The sequence below is a fragment of the Hibiscus syriacus genome, unplaced genomic scaffold (genome assembly GCF_006381635.1).
Source record: "Hibiscus syriacus cultivar Baekdansim isolate YM2019G1 unplaced genomic scaffold, ASM638163v2 tig00018833_pilon, whole genome shotgun sequence".
NCBI classification, from domain to species: domain Eukaryota; kingdom Viridiplantae; phylum Streptophyta; class Magnoliopsida; order Malvales; family Malvaceae; genus Hibiscus; species Hibiscus syriacus.
The window spans coordinates 23,621-43,803 of record NW_024062449.1 but is presented as its reverse complement, the minus strand read 5'-3'; the positions used below and the strand labels follow the sequence as shown (position 1 = coordinate 43,803).

At 35.1% G+C, this 20,183-nt stretch overlaps 2 protein-coding genes and 2 pseudogenes across 2 annotated transcripts; 1 reads left to right on the top strand and 3 right to left on the bottom strand.

The window, feature by feature from the left end:
• Positions 1-46: 46 nt before the first annotated feature.
• LOC120209406 (14 kDa proline-rich protein DC2.15-like) lies at positions 47-3,221 on the bottom strand. Its single transcript, XM_039208428.1, has 2 exons — positions 3,174-3,221; positions 47-706 (listed from the first exon to the last, which is right to left on the bottom strand). The coding sequence occupies exon 2, from the start codon at positions 670-672 to the stop codon at positions 283-285; it is 390 nt and encodes a 129-aa protein (XP_039064359.1). The 5' UTR covers positions 673-706; positions 3,174-3,221; the 3' UTR covers positions 47-282.
• LOC120209407 lies at positions 2,616-3,138 on the bottom strand (annotated as a pseudogene).
• Positions 3,222-4,551: 1,330 nt separating the features above from the next.
• On the bottom strand, positions 4,552-5,076 carry LOC120209405 (annotated as a pseudogene).
• A 12,640-nt stretch (positions 5,077-17,716) lies between these two features.
• Positions 17,717-18,585, top strand: LOC120209392. The gene has a single exon (XM_039208419.1). It carries the CDS (start codon positions 17,836-17,838, stop codon positions 18,583-18,585), a length of 750 nt encoding a protein of 249 aa, XP_039064350.1. The 5' UTR covers positions 17,717-17,835.
• Positions 18,586-20,183: the final 1,598 nt, after the last annotated feature.

Below are 20,183 nucleotides of genomic sequence, written 5' to 3'. Positions count from 1 at the left end.
AATTTTATACCAATCAAACTCAATTAATTTAGAATCACATACAGATTTCATTAATAAATTGACATGGAAACAATAAGGAAATAAAACAAGGTGAATAATACAAGTCTCGTCATGTCCCTTAGAGATACAAAAAGCCCTAAGAAAAGCACTTGAATAAAAGTAATGGACTTATTAAGTATCAATCTCCGCGCAAATGAAAAAACAGCAAAAGTTACCAACGACAACACTGATTTACCGGAAATACTGGAAACCGTAAGAACGACGACGACGAAAAGAGTCGGTTTAGCATTGGAAGCCGGTGGGAACATTCCTTGAGCAAACGTTGAGAAGCAAGCTCAGGGAGATTGGGATGTTAAGGTTGATGCCTAGTATGTTAGCTCTGATAGCGGTGCAAAGGCAGACGGCGGCTTCAAGGTCGACGAGGCCTTGGAGAAGGGAACAACATGGCTGCACCGGGGGTGCACCGACGGTGGCATTGACCAAGTTAAGCACATTAGCACAGACACCTAGTTTGAGGGCATCCCTGGGGCACCTTCCTCGTGCAGATGGAGTGGGAGTTGGGTTCGGGTTAGGGATGGTGGGACGGCAGGTGTAACAAGCACTGCCTAGGGAGAAGAAGAGGATGTTGAGTGTGAAAAAAAGGGCAATGGAAGCTGATCCTTTTGAAGCCATTTTGATTTATTGAAAACCCTAGTGGCCTGCTTGGCTCAGGGTTAAAAATACAAGTGTTTGAGGATGGGGGATTTTGGGGTTAAGCGAGACGGGTTTTATAGTGTTTTCAAAAGGGTTTAGGGTTAATGTGATTTTTTTTTTTCATTTAGAATTTTTTACGTAAAATTTTAGAATCTTGTGTTAGTGAAGATCATTCTTCCCGTCATTATCTCCCTAATATTGCAATTTTACAGAGTGTATGGAATCTGAAGCATATGAGAAATCAAACATGTAATAGAAACACACCGTTTTGAGATTGTTCCTTAATATTGCAATAGTTCTTGATAATTTCTGCATGCAAACCCTAATTCTGTCTGTACGTGGGATTTTTATGTCTTGAAATCTTGGCATATGGCCGATGGAAGTTGTCTAGCTGGATTGGACGGGTGTGTCACGGGCGAGCTTAGAACCGACCACTGGATTCACGAGATTACCAATTCTCGCTCACGTTTAATTGATAACTTTTAGATGTTAATTAATATTAGTAAAAAAATATCAAAGGTCAGTGTACTTTAAAAAAAAATTAATGTGCCACTAGTATTATTTTTTAGTGTAGTCTTTTAATTTAGAAAATAAATTTAATGTAGTTCTTTAACTAAAGTTTTTCGTCTTTTATCTATTGCGGTGCTGACGTGATAGTTGATGTGACGTCCATGATAATTGATAACGTGGATGATAACATGACAGATGTTTTAAATTGGTAACTTAAACATGACAGATAGACTTACATGTCAATACCGTGAATTGTCACGGCAATAATGTTATAGTTAAACGACAAAAAAAGTTAGTCAAATAGTCACGTTAGGTTTGTTTTTTTTAGTTGAAGAGCTTCATTAAAGGAAAAAATAATACGATGATAATTTTTATTATTTTTTTTAAAAAAAAGTAGAGAGACCTTTAATGTCTTTTACTTTAATATTATAAAAAATCAATAACTCACTAACTAAAATCGAGTCTCGTGGTACTTGAACCCAGCTCTAATTAGCTTAATTTAAACCAAATATTAATTTAATTATTATTAGCTACTATTTTATTTTTAGTATTTTTTATGATCTTTATTTTCACAGTATATTATTATTACTTCTACATCTGAAGCTAAATGTGAAGGAAAATCTTTTGCCTAGTTCCCTTTTGACATTTGTGATTCCACCATACGAGGTTGATAAAAAATATTACAAAATAATATTTATTTAAAATTATTTTAATTTAAAATAATATATATCTTATAAACATAATTAATCGAATATAAGTCTTTAAAGAAGAATAACATTCCTCTTTATCACGTAGGCCATTTAATATGTTTATATTTTTTTTTTTTGAAAATTATTAATGTAAAAGTCGGAGCAGTTGGTTAAATGCTACAATTTCAATTTTAACTCCTAAAATTTAATAATTAAATTTAGTTATTTCTAACCTTCTATTAAACGTAAAATTTTCAATAATTTAATTTAAACCTTTTTTTATTATATCTGTTAGTTATAGCTCCTTAAAACTTTATAGTTTAATCTCTACTCTCAAACAAAAATCCATGACTTTGGGCTTGTATAAAAATGTACATAATATATATGTGTGTGGATGGATGGTAAAAAGACATTTTAGACCTCTCAATTTTAAAACTAAATAAGTAGGTCTTTTTGAAAAGTGGAATAATCTTTGTATAGCTTGGGTCATGCGCGGATGCACTAAGCCTAGTATGGGTCATATGCATACCCATTATTTTTTAAGAAAAGAATAAAATTTTAAATTTTATTCTTAAATTTCTGGATTTATCGCTGACTTGGGATAGTATAAGATTTATACTGTGAAGGGGTTCTTCTTTTTATTGAGATGGATAAATATAAATACGTTTATTAAAAAAATAATACAAGTCTTTTTATGAGATAAAGAATCCAAAGAGAAAACTAGAAGAAAAGTAAAACACTTATTTAGTATCAATCCCTCCGCAAGGAAATGAAAACAACAAAGTTACAAAGAAAAACATGGATTCACTGGAAATACTTGAAACCACAAGAAAGATGAAGACAGGGAAGAGTGGCGATTTAGCATTGGAAGCCCTTAGGAACATTCCTTGAGCAAACGTTGAGGAGCAAGCTAAGGGAAATCGGGATGTTAAGGTTGATGCCTAAGATGTTAGCCCTGATAGCGGTGCAAAGGCAGACAGCGGCTTCGAGGTCGACGAGGCCTTGGAGAAGGGAACAACATGGCTGCACCGGGGTGAACCGACGGTGGCATTGACCAAGTTAAGCACATTGGCACACACACCTAGTTTAAGGGCATCCCTAGGGCATCTGCCACGTGCAGATGGATTCGGGTTCGGCCTCCGATTAGAGTTGGTGGGAGGGCAGGGTTAGTAGCAGTGCCTAGGGAAAACAAAAGGATGTTGAGCGTGAAAAGAAGGGCAATGGAAGCTGATCTTTTTGAAGCCATTTTGATTTTCTTTTTGAAAAACCCTCGTGGCTTGCTTGCTTGGCTTAGGGTTAAAAGTACAAGTGTTTAAGGATGGTGAATTTGGGACGAAGGGAGAGGGGTTTTATAGTGTTTTCAACAGGCCCAGTTGCTTGTTTTCAATTCAGTGCAGGCCGGTGAAGTTTGGATGTTTGTGATATTGAGCTGGGGAATTAGTACATTGCCATGTTATTACTCTCAATTGGACCTGTCTTGGCATAAACTACTTGTTTATAAATTATATAATCACCTATATATAATTAATTGGTCGCATTAATCCGAATAACATATTTTAAAATTTTATTATAGAAACACCTCTTTTAATTCAATTTATCCATTCATAATATCAAAATCCAAACTATGAATATTATTTAAGAGAATTAACGTCTCGTTCATAATTGATTCATTGTATTATCTTTTGCAGGTAGCATTCCGAAACTAATTTTTGGACAAAAGTGATCGAATTGTAATTTTTTCCATAACTTTTCTTGCTTTAGTTTAAATAAATATTCCTACGTTTGTACTTCATTACGATTAATATAAGGGGATTTTTAATGAGACCCATATTTCTATAAAAAAAATATGTCTATAAAAAATATTTAAATCATATAAGTACTTAAATATTTAAATCATATAAGTACTTAAATATTTTAAGTACTTAAATGATTTAAATACTTTTTTGTATAATCATTTGATGATTTAATTTTTGTATTTTTTTTTGAATTTTTATAATTTTGTATGCTCTAGATCTTTAATATACTTTTAAATATTTACACTCTTGATATAAAATCATATGTCTACCAATAATTATTTATATTTACCTTTAAATTTGAATCAATTTCCATACTAATTAAGATAAAAAAAATTGATTAAACACCTAAGTTACTTAGTTGTTACCAAAGATAAAATTGATTAATCTGATATAAATCACATGCTATAATAATTAAATCAAAAGTTGTTAACGATAAATCTTATATATTAACGAAGAGAAAACTTTAAAAATCATAATATATTTTCGCCGCTAACGAGTATTGGCACAAGTGATTGAAATTCAAGAATTTAAGCTTCTAAGCTCAAGTTTGAATCACATCACCGTCACTCTTGGTGAACAATCTGTAAATTCTTATGTAAATCCCAATTGGGTATTAGGTATACCATGGTCATAGATTGGGAGAGCCACCCCTGACCTAAACTTTTTAATACCAACAAAAATAATAATATATTTTTCGACAATGTTAACATAATGTGCCTTTAAATATGTATTTAAAAAACGTTATAATACATTAAAATTTTCATTAAAAAATATATCAAATGATAATTCGAATAATAACAAATTAACAATAATACATTCTTTACATATAATTTGAATCCCTTGACAGATCTTCCATTAACAACAAAAGTTACAAACAAAAACACTGTTTTATTGGAAATTGTGAAAACCATAAATTTCAAAAACCATGATAAAGATGAAGGTACTGAAGAGTGGAGATTTAGCATTGGAAGCCCGTAGGAACATTCCTTGAGCAAACGTTGAGAATCAAGCTAAGGGAAATCGGGATGTTAAGGTTGAGGCCCAAGACGTTAGCTCTGAGTGCGGTGCAAAGGCAGACGGCGGCTTCGAGGTCGGCGAGGCCTTGGATAAGGGAACAGCATGGCTGCACCGGGGGTGAACCGATGACGACGTTGACCAAGTTAAGCACATTAGCACACACACACCTAACTTAAGGGCATCCCTGGGGCATCTGCCTCGTGCAGATGGAGTAGGGGTGGGGTTCGGGTTCGGCCTCGGGTTGGGCTTAGAGTTGGTGGGAGGACAAGGGGTAGAAGCACTGCCAAGGGAAAAGAAGAGAATGTTGAGTGCCAAAAAGAGTGCCAGGGAAGCTGATCTCTTTGAAGCCATTTTGATCTTCTTTAAACCTAGTGGCTAAGTGTTTGGAGATGAGGAACTTGGGGTGATGGGATGAGGATTTTATAGTGTTTTCAAGAGGGCTAGCCGGTTGTTTTTTTAGTGTATGATTTGTATGATAATTAATTTTTGAGCTGGATGGTGAAGTTTGGAAGTTTGTGATTGTGAGGTGGAAATACAGCAAATTGCCATGTTCCCACTGCTCCTTTAGGATCAATCTGCATGTGGATCTTTAGCACAAATTATATGATCTGCAACAGGTATCATCAAATGGTAAGATAATCAAATTGAGGTGGCCGGTGAAGTTTGGATGTTCGTGATTGTGAGGTTGAAATTATAGCAATTTGCCATGTTCCCACTGCTCCTATATCATCAATCCACAGATATGTCTTAGCACAAAATATACTATTTGCAACAGTCCTTCATCTATGTCTAACAATTCAAATCATCAAATAATGTTGAGTCATGGAAGCTGATCTTTTTGAATCCATTTTGGTCCTCTCGAAACCCTAGTCGGCTCGCTTTCTTGGTCTAGAATTAGAAATATTAAACCAACAACCTTTCATAATGGAAGAAGATGGGACCCTGAAATTACTTAGTTCATGCCATAGAATCCATCCTGAGAGCATTATGAAACTAATTTTTGGACAAAACTGATCCAAAAACTGGGTTGTTTACTTTAAAATAAATATCCTGCTGCTCCATGTTCTCTCAGAATAGGATGATAGTTACAACTTGCAAACAGGTGAGGGACGAAAACAAAATCAAAATGGATGACAGATTCAAGATGAAAATAATTAATCTGTCATTGGACGGTAGCTAAGCTTTGTCCAACCTTCATGTTCTTCCATTGTCTTCCATTATCTTCTAAAGCTTAGTCCAACCTTCATGTTCTTCCGTTTTCTACATTCACTAAACAGGTCGCATTACAATTTTATCATCTCGTATCGAATAAAATTTAAATCATAATCTCTAAAGTCGTCAACATTAACCATAGCAGCTTGAGGAGATTCCTTATTAATATTCTATGAATACTGCTCACAAACCCTAATTTTTGTTGGTATATGGCATTTTTCGGTGCAGAGTCTTGAGATCTTGGCATGTTGTTAATGGAAATTTCCTTTTCAAAAATTCGGATTCGACCGGCGTGTCACGGGCGAGCCATTTTGGTCTTCAAAATTCGGATTTAAATTTTCTTTTCGTATATACAATATATTTTATCACTACATTTAATATTAACCATTTTTTTACGAGGAATAACAGTTGTTTTTATATTATATCTAAATATGGTTTACGTTCTTCCTTGATTGCATTGTGTTTTTATGATATAAGTACACAACGTGAAGATGCATGACAAATTTTATATTTCAATTACTAAAGACATTTCATATGTTGAGAAACAAAATGTAAATATAAAACATATGCATAAATTTATTCATTCAAACTTGATTTATTTAGCATCACTAAACTGATAAAGAAACAAGAAATAAAATAATACAAGTATTTTCACGTCCTTTAGAGATACATAAATCTCTGAGAAAAACAAACTTGAAGAGAAGTAATAGACTTATTCATCATCAACTCCCGCAAGGAAATTAAAGAACAACGTTGCCAAAAGAAAACACTAATTTATTGTAAACAATAGAAACCAAAAGAAGATTTGATTAATGTGAAAAGATTTTGAGATGCTTTGAAATCAGCTCTGGTTTGAGTATTAATTTTAATAAATCGTGCCTTGTGGGTGTGGGAGTGGATGATGGTATGGTTAATTTCCTGGCTAGTTGTTGTGGTTGCAAGGTGGGTAGCCTCCCGTTTGTTTATTTGGGGATTCCTTTAGGGGCTGACCCACGTAAGGTGGTAACGTGGGCTCCGGTTATTGAGAGGTTTCGTGCTAAACTAACCGGGTGGAAGTGTAGAACTCTCTTTTGCGGGCAAAGTTGTTCTAATTAATGCAGTTTTGTCAGCTCTACTATTATACTATATGTCTCTTTTCGAAATTCCGAAAATGGTGATTAAGAAAATTGAATCAATTCGGAGGAGCTTCCTATGGGGTTATTCGGAAGGGAAAAAGAAATTGGCTCGAGTGTGCTGGAGGAGAGTGTGTTTGTCGCGGCATAAAGGTGGTGCAGGGGTAATTAATTTGCAGGCAAAAAATCAGGCTCTATTGGAGAAATGGGGTTGGAGGTTTACTTCAGAAAGGAAGGCTTTATGGAGAAGGATTATTAATTCGAAGTATGGTAGTTTGAATGAGTCGTGGAATGCTTCAAAGCTGAAAAAAAGTGTCTACGGTTTGGCGTGGGATTGTGAAGAACTGGGCTAGTGTGAATGTGAATAAGTGGATGAACAATGACAATTTGCGTTGGATTGTGGGCGATGGTAAAATGGTGTTGTTTTGGTTAGATATTTGGTGTGGAGATAAGCCGTTAAACTCTTGAGTTTCCTAGATTGTTTCGCCTGGCAGCTGTAAAAGGATTTCTGTGGCTGAATTGGCAGTCAATGGGGAGCTTTGTTTGATTCATTTGGAGGGGATCTTTACTAGGAATCTGCTGGATAGAGAAAAGGCAATGTTGGACGTCCTAAAAGAGCAAACTCATGACATGGTTTTGAAGCGAGATGTTTTTCCATGCTTTTCCGATTGGTCTCCGCGGGACGATAAGGTTGTTATTTTTAGTGTTGAACGGGCAGGTTGTGATGGGGTTCTCCATGTTAGTAATGGTTCAATTAGAGCAGTTTTCACGAATAATGTTCAGGTTGCTGCTCTAGACCATGTAAAGTTGGGTGTTGTCCTGTTAGCGTTGAAGGTTTTTGTGGAAGCGGGACGTGTGGGAGTGGAAAAGTTGGTTGAGAAGACTGATTCTATGTTGGTGCTAAATTGGATCGAGAATCTGCTTCATCGCCCGTGGAAGTTATGGCCAGCTTGTTTGGAGATCGATTCGTTGTCCAAGCGCATTGGGAAAATCAAGTTCTCTCTCATTGAGAGAAACTTTAGTCGGATGGATGCTTGGCTAGCAGTGGACGGGATGTCGAGATCAAGTTTGTTCAAAGCCTGGTGGTATTGTAGTATTCTTTCACTGTGGGCTGGGAGATTGCATCTTTTGCTCAGTCTTTTGTCATTGGTTCTTTTCTTTTTTTGTGAGCTGCTAAAGTTGCTAAGGAGATTGAAGATTTTCAAAGTACCAGTGTTCCGCTGAGTGTTGGTGGAGGAACCATATATGTATTCTTATGCTTTTCTGGCACTGTGCGAGTGTGCTCATTTCGTGTGGCCCCAGTCTTGGGTGAATTTCATAAGAGTATTAAAGAAGCTATGGTGTGAGTTGTTTTGTTAAAATTGTGCAAGGGGCTGTCTGTGGCAAAATCTCGTTGATAGTGCGTTGAAATTTTTTTATTCGTTAAATAGTGGGATCGCCAGATTAATTGCTAAAGTAGTGTCCTCTACAGTACCGGGGGTAGGTCGCCATGCACGCCCGGCGACCAACCAGGTCGCCATGCACGCCCGGCGACCAACCAGGTCGCCATGCACGCCCTGCGACCTACCCCACGACCTCCATGCACGCCCATGCACGCCCAACGACCTCCATGCATGCCCAGGCACGTCCAACGACCTCCATGCACGGCCATGCACGCCCAACGACCTCCATGCACGCCCAGCTCGCCAAAGGTCACCATGCAGTCCATGCTTGGACTGAACAACGTTGGGCCATGCAGGATAGGTAGCCATACAATCCTCTCCACTTGCAGCTGCTCAGGAGAACCTATTCCTCCTGCTCCTCGCGTGATTCCTCTTACATCTGCTGTATTATTGCAGCATGATTTGAGCTGCAAAGTGTCATAGATTCGTGCCCTAGCTTCTAGCCATAGCTTGTCCCTCATGCCATAGCTTCGAGACTGTTCACTCTTGTTATCATAGCTGTATTGGTGCAGCATAAAATCAGCTGTGTTGTATTATTGCAGCGTTCAACGGTTGAAAAATTTACAGCTTTCAACGTGAATTATACAGCTCAAATTGATTGCAACTTACCTACCAACCGTTGAAATATCATTATATATTGGATATGAGGGGTTTAGGGTAGAATCATAAGAAAGAAAGAAAATTTGGCGAGAGAAAGGAAATGAAAGGAAAATAAGAAGAAGAGGAAATGGAGATAAAGGCTCAAATATCGTTTGTGAGGTAATTTTTAATTGTTTAATTTAGTTTATTAATATGAAATTATGAAATAATTAGTTTGTTAGTTTAGGGTTTAGGATAAAACAGAAATTTAGTTAATTAGTTTGTTAGTATAAATTATTAGTTTGTTAGTTTAAGTTATATTATATTAATTTGTTAGTTTAAGTTATATATTATATAAAAAATTAGTTAATTAGTTTCTTAGTTTAAGTTATTAAATGTAAAAAATATTTAATTAATTTGTTAGTGTGTTTAAACGTATATTAAGTTGTTTGTTGAAGTTTAAGTTAAAATATTAAAAAAGTTAATTAGTGCTTAATTAGTTTGTTAGTTTGTTATTTTAACTAAATTATATTATAATAAAGAAAAAGTTTATTAGTTTAAGTTATATTATAATATATTAGATTATATAAATTTAATTTTTTTAATTTATTGTTGTTTAAAGAAATAATTTTTTACACGTACAGAGCATTATTCCACAACATTTTTCCACGTACATATTGATTCGAAGAAAGAAACAATAAAGGAAAGGAAAGGAAAGGAAATGAGCAACAACTTTTTCACGATTGTCCATTATAATGGACAGATTATGGAAAATGAGATCGGAGTAGTTTTTCAGTCTGAAAAACCAATAAATATGATGTTCAAAAAGACATCACATTTATAGAAATGAAGCATAAGATAGAAAGAAAAATTCGAGTTGCAGTTGATGGTTTGAGGTATAGGTTTATGATATGCCCCAACCCAGTCAAATATGCTGCAGTTCCACTTGAAGAAGATGATGATATTGGAACCATGGTTCGATTACATGAGTTAACCAATATAGCAGTTATTGAGTTATTTGTTGATGTGCATAACATATGTGATGTTCCTGGGTCATCAAGAGGTGTGGCTCAAAATCCATCTGAAATGACTTTATATAGTCAGTTTGAGGAGCCGACATACAGGTTCCCGAACAGTTTTATGGCACTATTGGAAAGTGTAAATGAAGTCGGGGGACATCTGCAACAGAAGAATGTGAGACGAGAAACATACCGGAATTGGTTGTTGATATTGACGCTGAAAATCGATGGGGAGAAATTCATGATGATTCAAGCGAAGATGAAGAAACCGAAGAACCCGTTTTGGGCGGCGACGAAAATATTTTTGGTGGAGGTGCAATTGATGAAGTTCCGGCACCGTATGAAGCTACTCCTCACATGTACGAGATAGACTATGATGCGATGAGGGCACCTGAATTCCCAGACATGCCACATTTACCTCCATACCAAATGACTGCATCATTCGATAATTCTGGTGAATTTTCAGTTGGGGTGCAATTCAGAGGAAAAATGAAGCTACCCTAGCGATTAAAGAGTACTGCATAAAATGCCATGTTGATATCCATGTTGCAGAGTCCAACCAGAAAACCCTATACGCGAAGTGTGTAAAATATGGCCTAGAGTGCAAGTGGAAGATCAGAGTGTCGAAAAATCAAAGGCACGATGTTTGGGTCATCACGAGGTACAATGGTCCGCACACGTGTTTGTGAAACTTCATCGAACAAGACCACCGACTATTGGACTCCGATGTAATATGTGAATACGTGAAGGCGATGGTTGAAAAGGATCCAAGGATATCTTGTTCAGTGTTAGCTGCATCTATTCGAAGCCAATTTGGATATCAAGTAAAATATGGCAAGGTGTGGAATGCGAAGATGAAGGCAATGAAGCTGACGTATGGAGATTGGGATACATCGTACAATGAGCTACCACATTTGCTACAAGCAATGAAGCGATTTATCCCAGGAACCATAGTGAAGTCTCAAACCATGCCCGCATATGACGAAGAAGGTCAACTTCTGCCAGGGAAGAAAATATTTCATAGACTATTTTGGGCATTCAAGGCATGTATTGAAGGATTTCCATTTTGTAAACGTATGATCCAAGTAGATGGTACGTGGCTGTATGGTCAATATAGGCATGTACTTTTGATGGCAGTTGCTCAAGATGGTGAGCGAAATATCTTCCCAATTGCATTCGCCATTGTTGAGGGAGAGACAACAGAGGCTTGGGATTTCTTTCTGACCAATCTACGTCAATATGTCGTTCGTGAAGATGGAGTTTGCTTGATATCCGATAGAGGAACGGGTATTTTGGCGGCAATTGAACGACCAGGAAGTCGTTGGATACCTCCGTATGCATATCCGACATATTGTATCCGTCATATTGGCAAGAATAGTATCGACCAATTCCATAACGCACACATTCGTAGCGAGATAGTCAGCATGGGTAAGTTTTATTTTCAATATTTGTGCATTTTTTACATGGTTTTTTTAATTGCGGTTTAACACAGTATATTATGAAACAGGATACGAACTACGTCGACCAAATTTTGATAAGAGATTGGAGAATTTGAAGGTATTTTACGATGATCAGCGTGTTTTAATAATAATTTATTATTAATATTTAATGATTTGATATTAATGATTTAGTAATGATTTGATAGTAATGATTTACGACTTGAACAATGAACAATGTTTGGTTCAATTAACCATAAAAAAAATTATCAAACTAATGATTTTTGGTTCAATGAACAATGAACAATGAACAATGATTTAGTAATAATCATTATAAAAATGATTTAATAATGATTTAAATATTTAATGATTTGATGATTTAGTAATGATTTGATAATAATCATTATAGTAATGATTTAGTAATAATCATTATAAAAATGATTTAATAATGATTTAAATATTTAATGATTTGATGATTTAGTAATGATTTGATAATAATCATTATAATAATGATTTTATAATAATTATTATGTTATTATTTAGTAATTATTTATAATAATGATTTAATAATTATTACTAATAATTATAGAATACTAACAAAGTAGTGTACAAGTGTGGATTACTGAGTTTAAATTTATACATAGTCGAATTTATTAATGATTTTTAAATATTTAATGATTTGATACTAATGATTTACTAATTATTACTAATGATTTAATACTAATTATTTGATACTAGTAATTATTTGATACTAACATCATTGTTAAGGTTAAAAAAGTAGTCTAATTTCAATAAATAATTTGTAATAAATAGCAAACGAGTTTACAATTGTTGTCGATGTCGGGGTGTTGTTGAATGATAATGTCGGGGCGGACGTCTGATACGTTGTGGCCGTTGTGGCTCAGGAGTATTGTACTCATCCCCCTCATTCATTGGGGGTATTTGAACTGTCATGTGTTCAAAGTCATACGTCGACGAAAACGTAGGAGAATAGATGGGTGCCTCAGGCTGCACAAACTCTGGTATGTATGCCGGGCCAGTAGAGTCATCAACTGCGTGATGCAACGATTGTGGTGCGCTATTATCCACATCGGTCATTTCCGCTTCAGTTTGTAGAGATGAACTCCCACTCCCACTCGGTAGAGAGTATTCAGCTTTACCAAATCTTTTCTTAAACCTCAAAAATTGTCGCCTCTCTACTATTGTTGTGAGGAACGGCTTTCCATTATCCAAAAAATAAGCAAGGTAAGCCGAAGTCTCAAAATTAAAGTCGTCGTCTTGAATGGCGTCAAGAGTTGGCATGAATGAAGCCCTATTGTTCCAAGCATTAATGTAGGTTGCATGCTTCTCAACCCAATTAACGCTTTCTTTACGACGACCATCAAATCTGTGCAGGTCGTCATGCGTCTCAACCCAATTCACTGGACGACGACCATCTAAGTTTTGGAGGAGGTCATGATCCCATGGACTCCGCGGAATAGGTTGGTGGAAGTGGAATTGCCTCAGCACTCTATCCCCAAATTGGATCTCAACAAAAGCAAAATTGATCAATGGTGTAACAGCACACCAATATTGAAACCCATCTAAAATATCGTGCGGTATCAACGCAAATAATTCTTCATTCATGTATGGTCTCCAATTAAACTGTAAAATTACAAAAACAATAAAATTTATTTAAATTAGATAATATAGTTAATTAAAATAATAATTAAAAAATACAAATTATGCATACCTCCTTTTTGGCCTTAATGTCTATCTTCAACCTGAACTCTTTAATGTTGTTGTGCACCAACCCTGTGCCTTCAATTTTATGCCTCCATCTGTATATCAATCAAAACAAAAATAGAGACATTTTGTTCAATAATTTTAATCAAAATAATATTTTTAATTAATATTTTATATTAAAATAGAGGATTCATATTACCGTCCGGCAAGTGGAAAGTCAACCGCAGTCCGACTAATCGGTGTCAGAAACGGAAGTCTATGCCAAGCCCATGATTGTAGAAGCAACAGACATCCACCGATTTCTACTGTATTATTATCATTCACGACTAATGACACCTTGCACATCTCACGATACAAGAACGCCAATATCGCCGAACCCCAGCTATATTGCCTACAATTCTCAAAATTTGTTAAAAAAAGAAGATACTGAGTGTGAACATAACTACCGGATTTATCAGGCATCAAAATTCCCCAATCAATTGTAATATATATGCTCGTGTTGCATATAATTTCGTGCTCCGTACTATTTGATTGAAGTTGAAATTCATTCTTCAACCATGACAACCTCACCCGCCACCCTTTACACTCTGGTGGTACGGGCGCTTTCCCAAGAAACAAGTTGCAAAGTTGTTCCACCTTATTAAACTCATGTGACATTACCACCGGCATCCCATTAGTTTGGACCCCGAGTTGCATTGCCACATCCTCCAAAGTTATCGTGCATTCGCCACACGGCAAATGAAACGTGTGCGTTTCTGGTCTCCAGCGTTCAATCAACGCACTGATCAAACCTGGGACCAACTTGTAATCTCGCACAAATGTGACATACCAAAATCCAGCCTCTTGCAAATTTTCTTCTATTAGTGGGTGTGGCTTGGGCACTTTATGTAGTCGAAGACGAAGGACTCGCTGCTCGTCCTCCTACAATTAAATATTTCAAAAAATTATCACAATCATAAATAATATTCAAATATTTATTAATTATATTCATTAAACAAATATTTATTCACCATTATTCCCAAATGACTTGAATATGTTCATTGTCAAGCCTCAACAGTGGAATTTGGTCAGCCATTGGAATGAATCTGTAAAAAAAATTAAACAACAATATTTAAAAAATCATTTAATATAATCTAATATAACTAACTAACTAATTTACAACACTAAACTTTAATATAATAACTTTAATATAATAAACTAATAAACTAACAAACTAAACTTTTTAAAATATAAACGTAAACACCAAACCCTTAAACACTAATAAAATATTTTTTATATAACTAAAACTAACTATAAACTATTTTTTTCATAATATACTACTAATAACTTACTAACTAAAACTAACTAATAAACTAACTAATTTTTATATAATATATATCAACAAACAAATATAACTTAACTATTTAACTAACAAAAACTAATTAAATAATTTTTTTATATAACTAACTATTAACAAAAAACTAATTAATTATTTTTTAACTATATAACTATCAAACATATACTAATTAAATAATTTTTAATTTATGTATACTATAACTTAAACTAACAATCATATAACCCTAAACTAATAAACTAATTAACATTTATAATAATAAACTAATTTAAATATAAACAAATTACCTTATCTCCCTTTTCTTCTTACTTTCCTTTCTTTCTCCCTTTCTTTCTTTCTCGGCTGAATCTCTTCTCCCTTTCTTTCTTTCTTTTATGTGTGATCTTTCTTCTTGCAATTTGCACACCCCATATATAACCGGCTGCCTCAATTATTTCACCAACAATGGTTCAATTATTGTTCATGCATGGTCTCGTCTCGTGAGCTAGGATCACATGGCATGTTGTAGGCATGCAGCGGGGAGCAGGAGCACGTGAAGTTATCTTGGCATGCATGCAGGCATGCAGCGGGAGCAGGAGCACGTGAAGTTATTTGGCTGCATGTGCATGCATGGTCTCGGGAGGCAGTGGACGCCGGGGCGACCTACAAGGTCGCCGGGACTACATGGCGACCTACAAGGTCGCCGGGACTACATGGCGACCTACAAGGTCGCCCAGACTGCATGGCGACCTCTCTATTGGCTGGCTCGTTTGCATGGCGACCTCTCCGTTGGCTGGCTCGTCTGCATGGTGAGTATATGGCTTGTATGGCTCGTCTGCATGGGTATGGCTCGTCTGCATGGTGAGTATATGGCTTGTATGGCTCGTATGTCACTCGTATGTCTCCCGTATGTCGCCTGGATTGCATGGCGTCCTACAAGGTCGCCTGGATTGCATGGCGTCCTACGAGATCACTGTAGAATTCACCCCATACCAGCAATTAATCTGAAATGTGCATTATATCGTGAATAAAAAAAATCGAGAACATTATCTCGTGAATTCACCTGTAGGTCTGGTATGTTGTCTGTTTTCGTTTTGGGTGGAGTTTGTTGGTTATCGTATATGTTTATGCTTCTGGTTCGAATGTTTTGTCTCTTGTTGGTGTATTGTTCCCTATTTAAGAGTACTCTTATGTTTGGCCCAAGACGTTAGCTCTGAGTGCAGTGCAAAGGCAGACGGCAGCTTCGAGGTCGGCGAGGCCTTGGATAAGGGAACAGCATGGCTGCACCGGGGTTGAACCAACGACGACGTTGAACAAGTTAAGCACATTAGCACATACACCTAACTTAAGGGCATCCCTGGGGCATCTGCCTCGTGCAGATGGAGTAGGGCTGGGGTTCGGGTTAGGCTTAGGGTTGTTGGGAGGGCAGGGGGTAGAAGCATTGCCGAGGGACAAGAAGAGAATATTGAGTGCCAAAAGAAGGGCCGTGGAAGCTGATCTCTTTGAAGCCATCTCAAAAACCCTAGTTGCGGTTGGCTTGCTTATAGTTAAAAGTATGAGTGCTGAAGGATGGTGAACTTGGAGCGAAGGGGGAGGGGGTTTTATGGTGTGTGTTCAACAGGGCTAGTCGGTTGTTTTTTATATGTTAATCCAACTGTAGGGTATCACTTTGAGCTGCTGGATAAATGCCTGTATGTCTCACTATTATGCCTTACTATCGAAATTCAATTATTTTTAAACTTTTTTCTTGCCTTTCGTTTTGCTCGTATCACGAGTTCGATAACGATCTACACAAGCATCCATACAAAACATATTCAATTATAAATACAATGTTAGTATCCTTACTAATATTTTTACAAAATAATAATACTCAAAATTATTATTATTTTCGAATTCTTTTAAAATTCATCTTAATTTTTTTTATTCATAATGGGCTCTTGTCATACATTATTCAATAAACACAATTAAGTCCAATAAAATTCCAACATTTAATTTCCAACTCAATACCTCAAAAATACCATAACTACCACTTAAATCACTAACTTTCTCAATATTCACCATTTTGATTTGAAGAATATGAGAAAGCAATATTCTGAGATTATTGATAATTACTACTAACAAGCCTTAATTTTGTTGGCATATGGCATTAGTAGGAGAAAATTTTGTAGCTGGATTCGACGGCTGTGTCACGGCGAGCTTAGAACCCATCATTTCATTCACACAACAACTATCCATATTAATGTAATAAAAAGGGTAAATTATGAATTTAGAACCTAAACTATCATTTTATCTGTTTTAGTACCTAAACTTTCAATTTTTCTTAAAATCATACTTAACGTTTAGTTTTTGTTTCATTTTAGTACCACTATCGTCAAAAACTTATTGCGTTTAGTACATAATTTATCATTTTTGGTTAGTTTTAATACATAAACTTTTAATTTTTTCAAAACTTAACGTTAAATTTTGAATATATATATATTAAAATGAAACAAAAACTAAATTTTAAGTGTACTTTTGAAAAAAAAAATTAAAATTAAAATACTAAAATGGACAAAATTTGATAAATTTAATACTAAACACGTAATTTATCGTAATTAAAAATGAATTGGATTACATCTAAAAGATGACATGCATTTGATTTTGCAAACAAAACTCATCAAACTTTTCACAATAATACTGCATACTTGAATTTAATATCTAAAAAAATTGAATGAAAGTGGAGAATGTTATCCGTAGGATAAAGCACTAACATGGCATAGAATACAATTATGTTATGCAAGCGTTTCGTTACATTTTATAATCACAATAGCGAGTATAAAAAAAACTTCAATATAGACATCAATAATAGAATAGATAATTAATATAAATAAATTCAAATTTTAGAATATGTGTTCATCTTGAGTAAATTTTGTATCCGTCACTACTGATGATTTATATATTGTATTATATTAATTTTTTATATGTTTAATATCGTTGGTATTAAGATACCGTTACTAAAAAAAAGGAATAAGAGAGGGAAAAAAGATTTTGAGGTTGAAATGTCAAGGTCAATAGTCAACTTGCATTTGTCGTAAAAGAATCTTTGTTTCGAACACCAAAACAAACACTTCTTAGGACAAGAGCTCACGTGGGTAATAAAAACCTCACTTCCTATAGTCTCTGCGGTTTCACAGGTCCACCTTCGTTATTTCCACTCCTCTCTGTATCCCTCCATGTCCATTCCCTTTCATTCATGAAAGCTCCCCCAAGAAACCAAATTGAAGGCACGATTTTAGGAGAGAAAGAGAGTGGTTATGGCAAGCGGGTGGGTCAAATCTTTGCAGTGTAAATCCAGAGCTTTCGAAGATGTTCATCACCCAAACCCCAAGCGCTTGATATCCACTTCCAGATGTAGATCACGTTCCCAGACCATCAAAGACGTTATCAGACCCGAACCCGGTTTAAGTAATCCTCCGCCACGGCCTCGGCGGAGCAGCTCTACCCGAACGCTGACCGAGTTACCCGAGGGTCATCCTTCGAGGAATGTCGTGGAGATTATTTTTCATACGAGTTGGAGTCCCGAGGCTTTCGCTGGTCGTATCGAGAAGGTTTTCAAGGTTCAAAGTTGGCCGAGGACGGTGACGCGGTTCGAGGAGTACCGGGAGACCGTCAAGGCTCGGTCCGGGTCTGGTTCGGGTGGCGAGGAGGATGCGAGGTGTGTGGCGGACGGGAACGAGGTCATGCGTTTCCGTTGTTTGGTTCCTACTTCGGGGGACTGCGGGATGAACGACGCGTGGATGTTTTCCGGCTGGAAGGATGCGGCGGTTTGCACGTACGCCGGGAGCGGCGTGGCGCACGAGAGCGCGGGAAGCGGGAGGGGGAGGAGGGCGATGTTGGTTTGCCGGGTTATTGCGGGTCGATTGTCGAAGCGAATCGGGTTCGGGTACGAATCGCTGATGGATGGGCGAGCTGGGTATGACTCGGTGAGTGGTGACAACGGCGAATTGCTTGTGTTCGATCCAAGTGCGGTGTTGCCTTGCTTTCTTGTTATCTACAAATTGTAAAAATATACATATATTTATTTTTTATTTATATGGATAAGGTTTTTTTTATATATTTTGAATTCTAAAAAATATATGTTTCGCATACCTTTGTTTCCTTGTTCATGTCTAAAATTGCTGTAAACTCGTTAAAATACCCGATTCACCGTTTTAACTCGTTAGTTTATATGTGTCATAAATATATTATTATTAATGGTAAACTACATAAATAATTACATAACTATGGATTAAGTCATGAAATGTTTATATTTTCAAAATTATGATAAATATACCATTGAATTATTTAAATGAATTCAAAATGATCACACGATGTTAACACTTAATACAGGTGTTTACGTGAAAGTTAAAAAATTGGTATAATTAGGGCGTGTGTCCTTGTAAAGTTACTTATTTGTGGCACTGCCACCATGCTTTGTTTAGATTCTAGAATTAATCAATTTGAACACTAAGATTAACTTTAATTATTAATTTTTAATTAAATCCTAATTTCAATTTAATTTAACAAATTTATTTCTCCAATCAAATTACGACACATGTTACAAATGTATGATTATAATTTGAATATTATATATATATATCATTAATTATAATATAATGTATATTATAATTTGAATATTAAATTATTTTTAATGATTTCATATATATAATCATTAAAAAATAAATACGAAAATAGTAAATTTAGTTTAAAAATATTAAAATCTTAAATCAATTTTAAATAAACTATTATATTAATTTTAATGATTTAAGTGTTGTCATTTTCTCAATTAATTTAATAATATGAAACATTAATTATATAATATTATTTATTAATTAATAAAAATTATCTGACTTCACCACGAGCACTCCCCAGCATAAATCGCAAACTTATGTATATCAAAGTACGTATATGAAAGGAAGAAGATGATTGTGAAAGTATGCTTAAATTCATATTTTATTCGCTTGACATATGAAATATTTTCTCCATATAGGTCCTTATCTTTTGTACGTTTTACAGTTTAGTCACTCTCTTTACTCCTTCAAAGTCCTACCACACGGGTGTTCAAAACTAGGTACCAAGAATTTTTTGGTATCAAAATTTTGGCCCGTTTCCCGGCCCACTATATTTGGGTAACCATAAAACTCGAGTACCTGTATTTTCGGGTCACGAGTACCCGGTTTATAAATTTTTTTATTTTTTAGAATTATATTATTTTTAAAAAATATATAGAAAATTTCTAAAATTTAAAATTTAAAGGTATAATATATATATAATTCACACCAAAAGTTTAAAAGATCAAATTACATAATTGAAACAAATGTTAAAAAAATAAAACAAAAATTATAATTAAATTTCAAATGTTTCAAAATTAAAATAAATATTTTAAAAAATATATAGAATGTTAATGTGAAATAATTTAAGAAATTAAGAATTTGGAATTTTATGGTGGCAAAATTTAAGAAATTAGGGATTTAGAATGTTAGAGTGAAATAATTTGAGAATCATAAATAAAAATTTAATATAAAATAAAAATAATAATATATATAATAAACCTGGTATTGGGTATGCGGGTACCCAATTAAACAAAATTTTGTTATATTAAATTGAAATTAGGACCTAGTTA

What these genes read in the sequence shown, in the direction of transcription:
- LOC120209406 (XM_039208428.1), bottom strand. Translation starts at nt 672, where the DNA reads ATGGCTTCAAAAGGATCAGCTTCCATTGCCCTTTTTTTCACACTCAAC.
- LOC120209392 (XM_039208419.1), top strand. Translation starts at nt 17,836, where the DNA reads ATGGCAAGCGGGTGGGTCAAATCTTTGCAGTGTAAATCCAGAGCTTTC.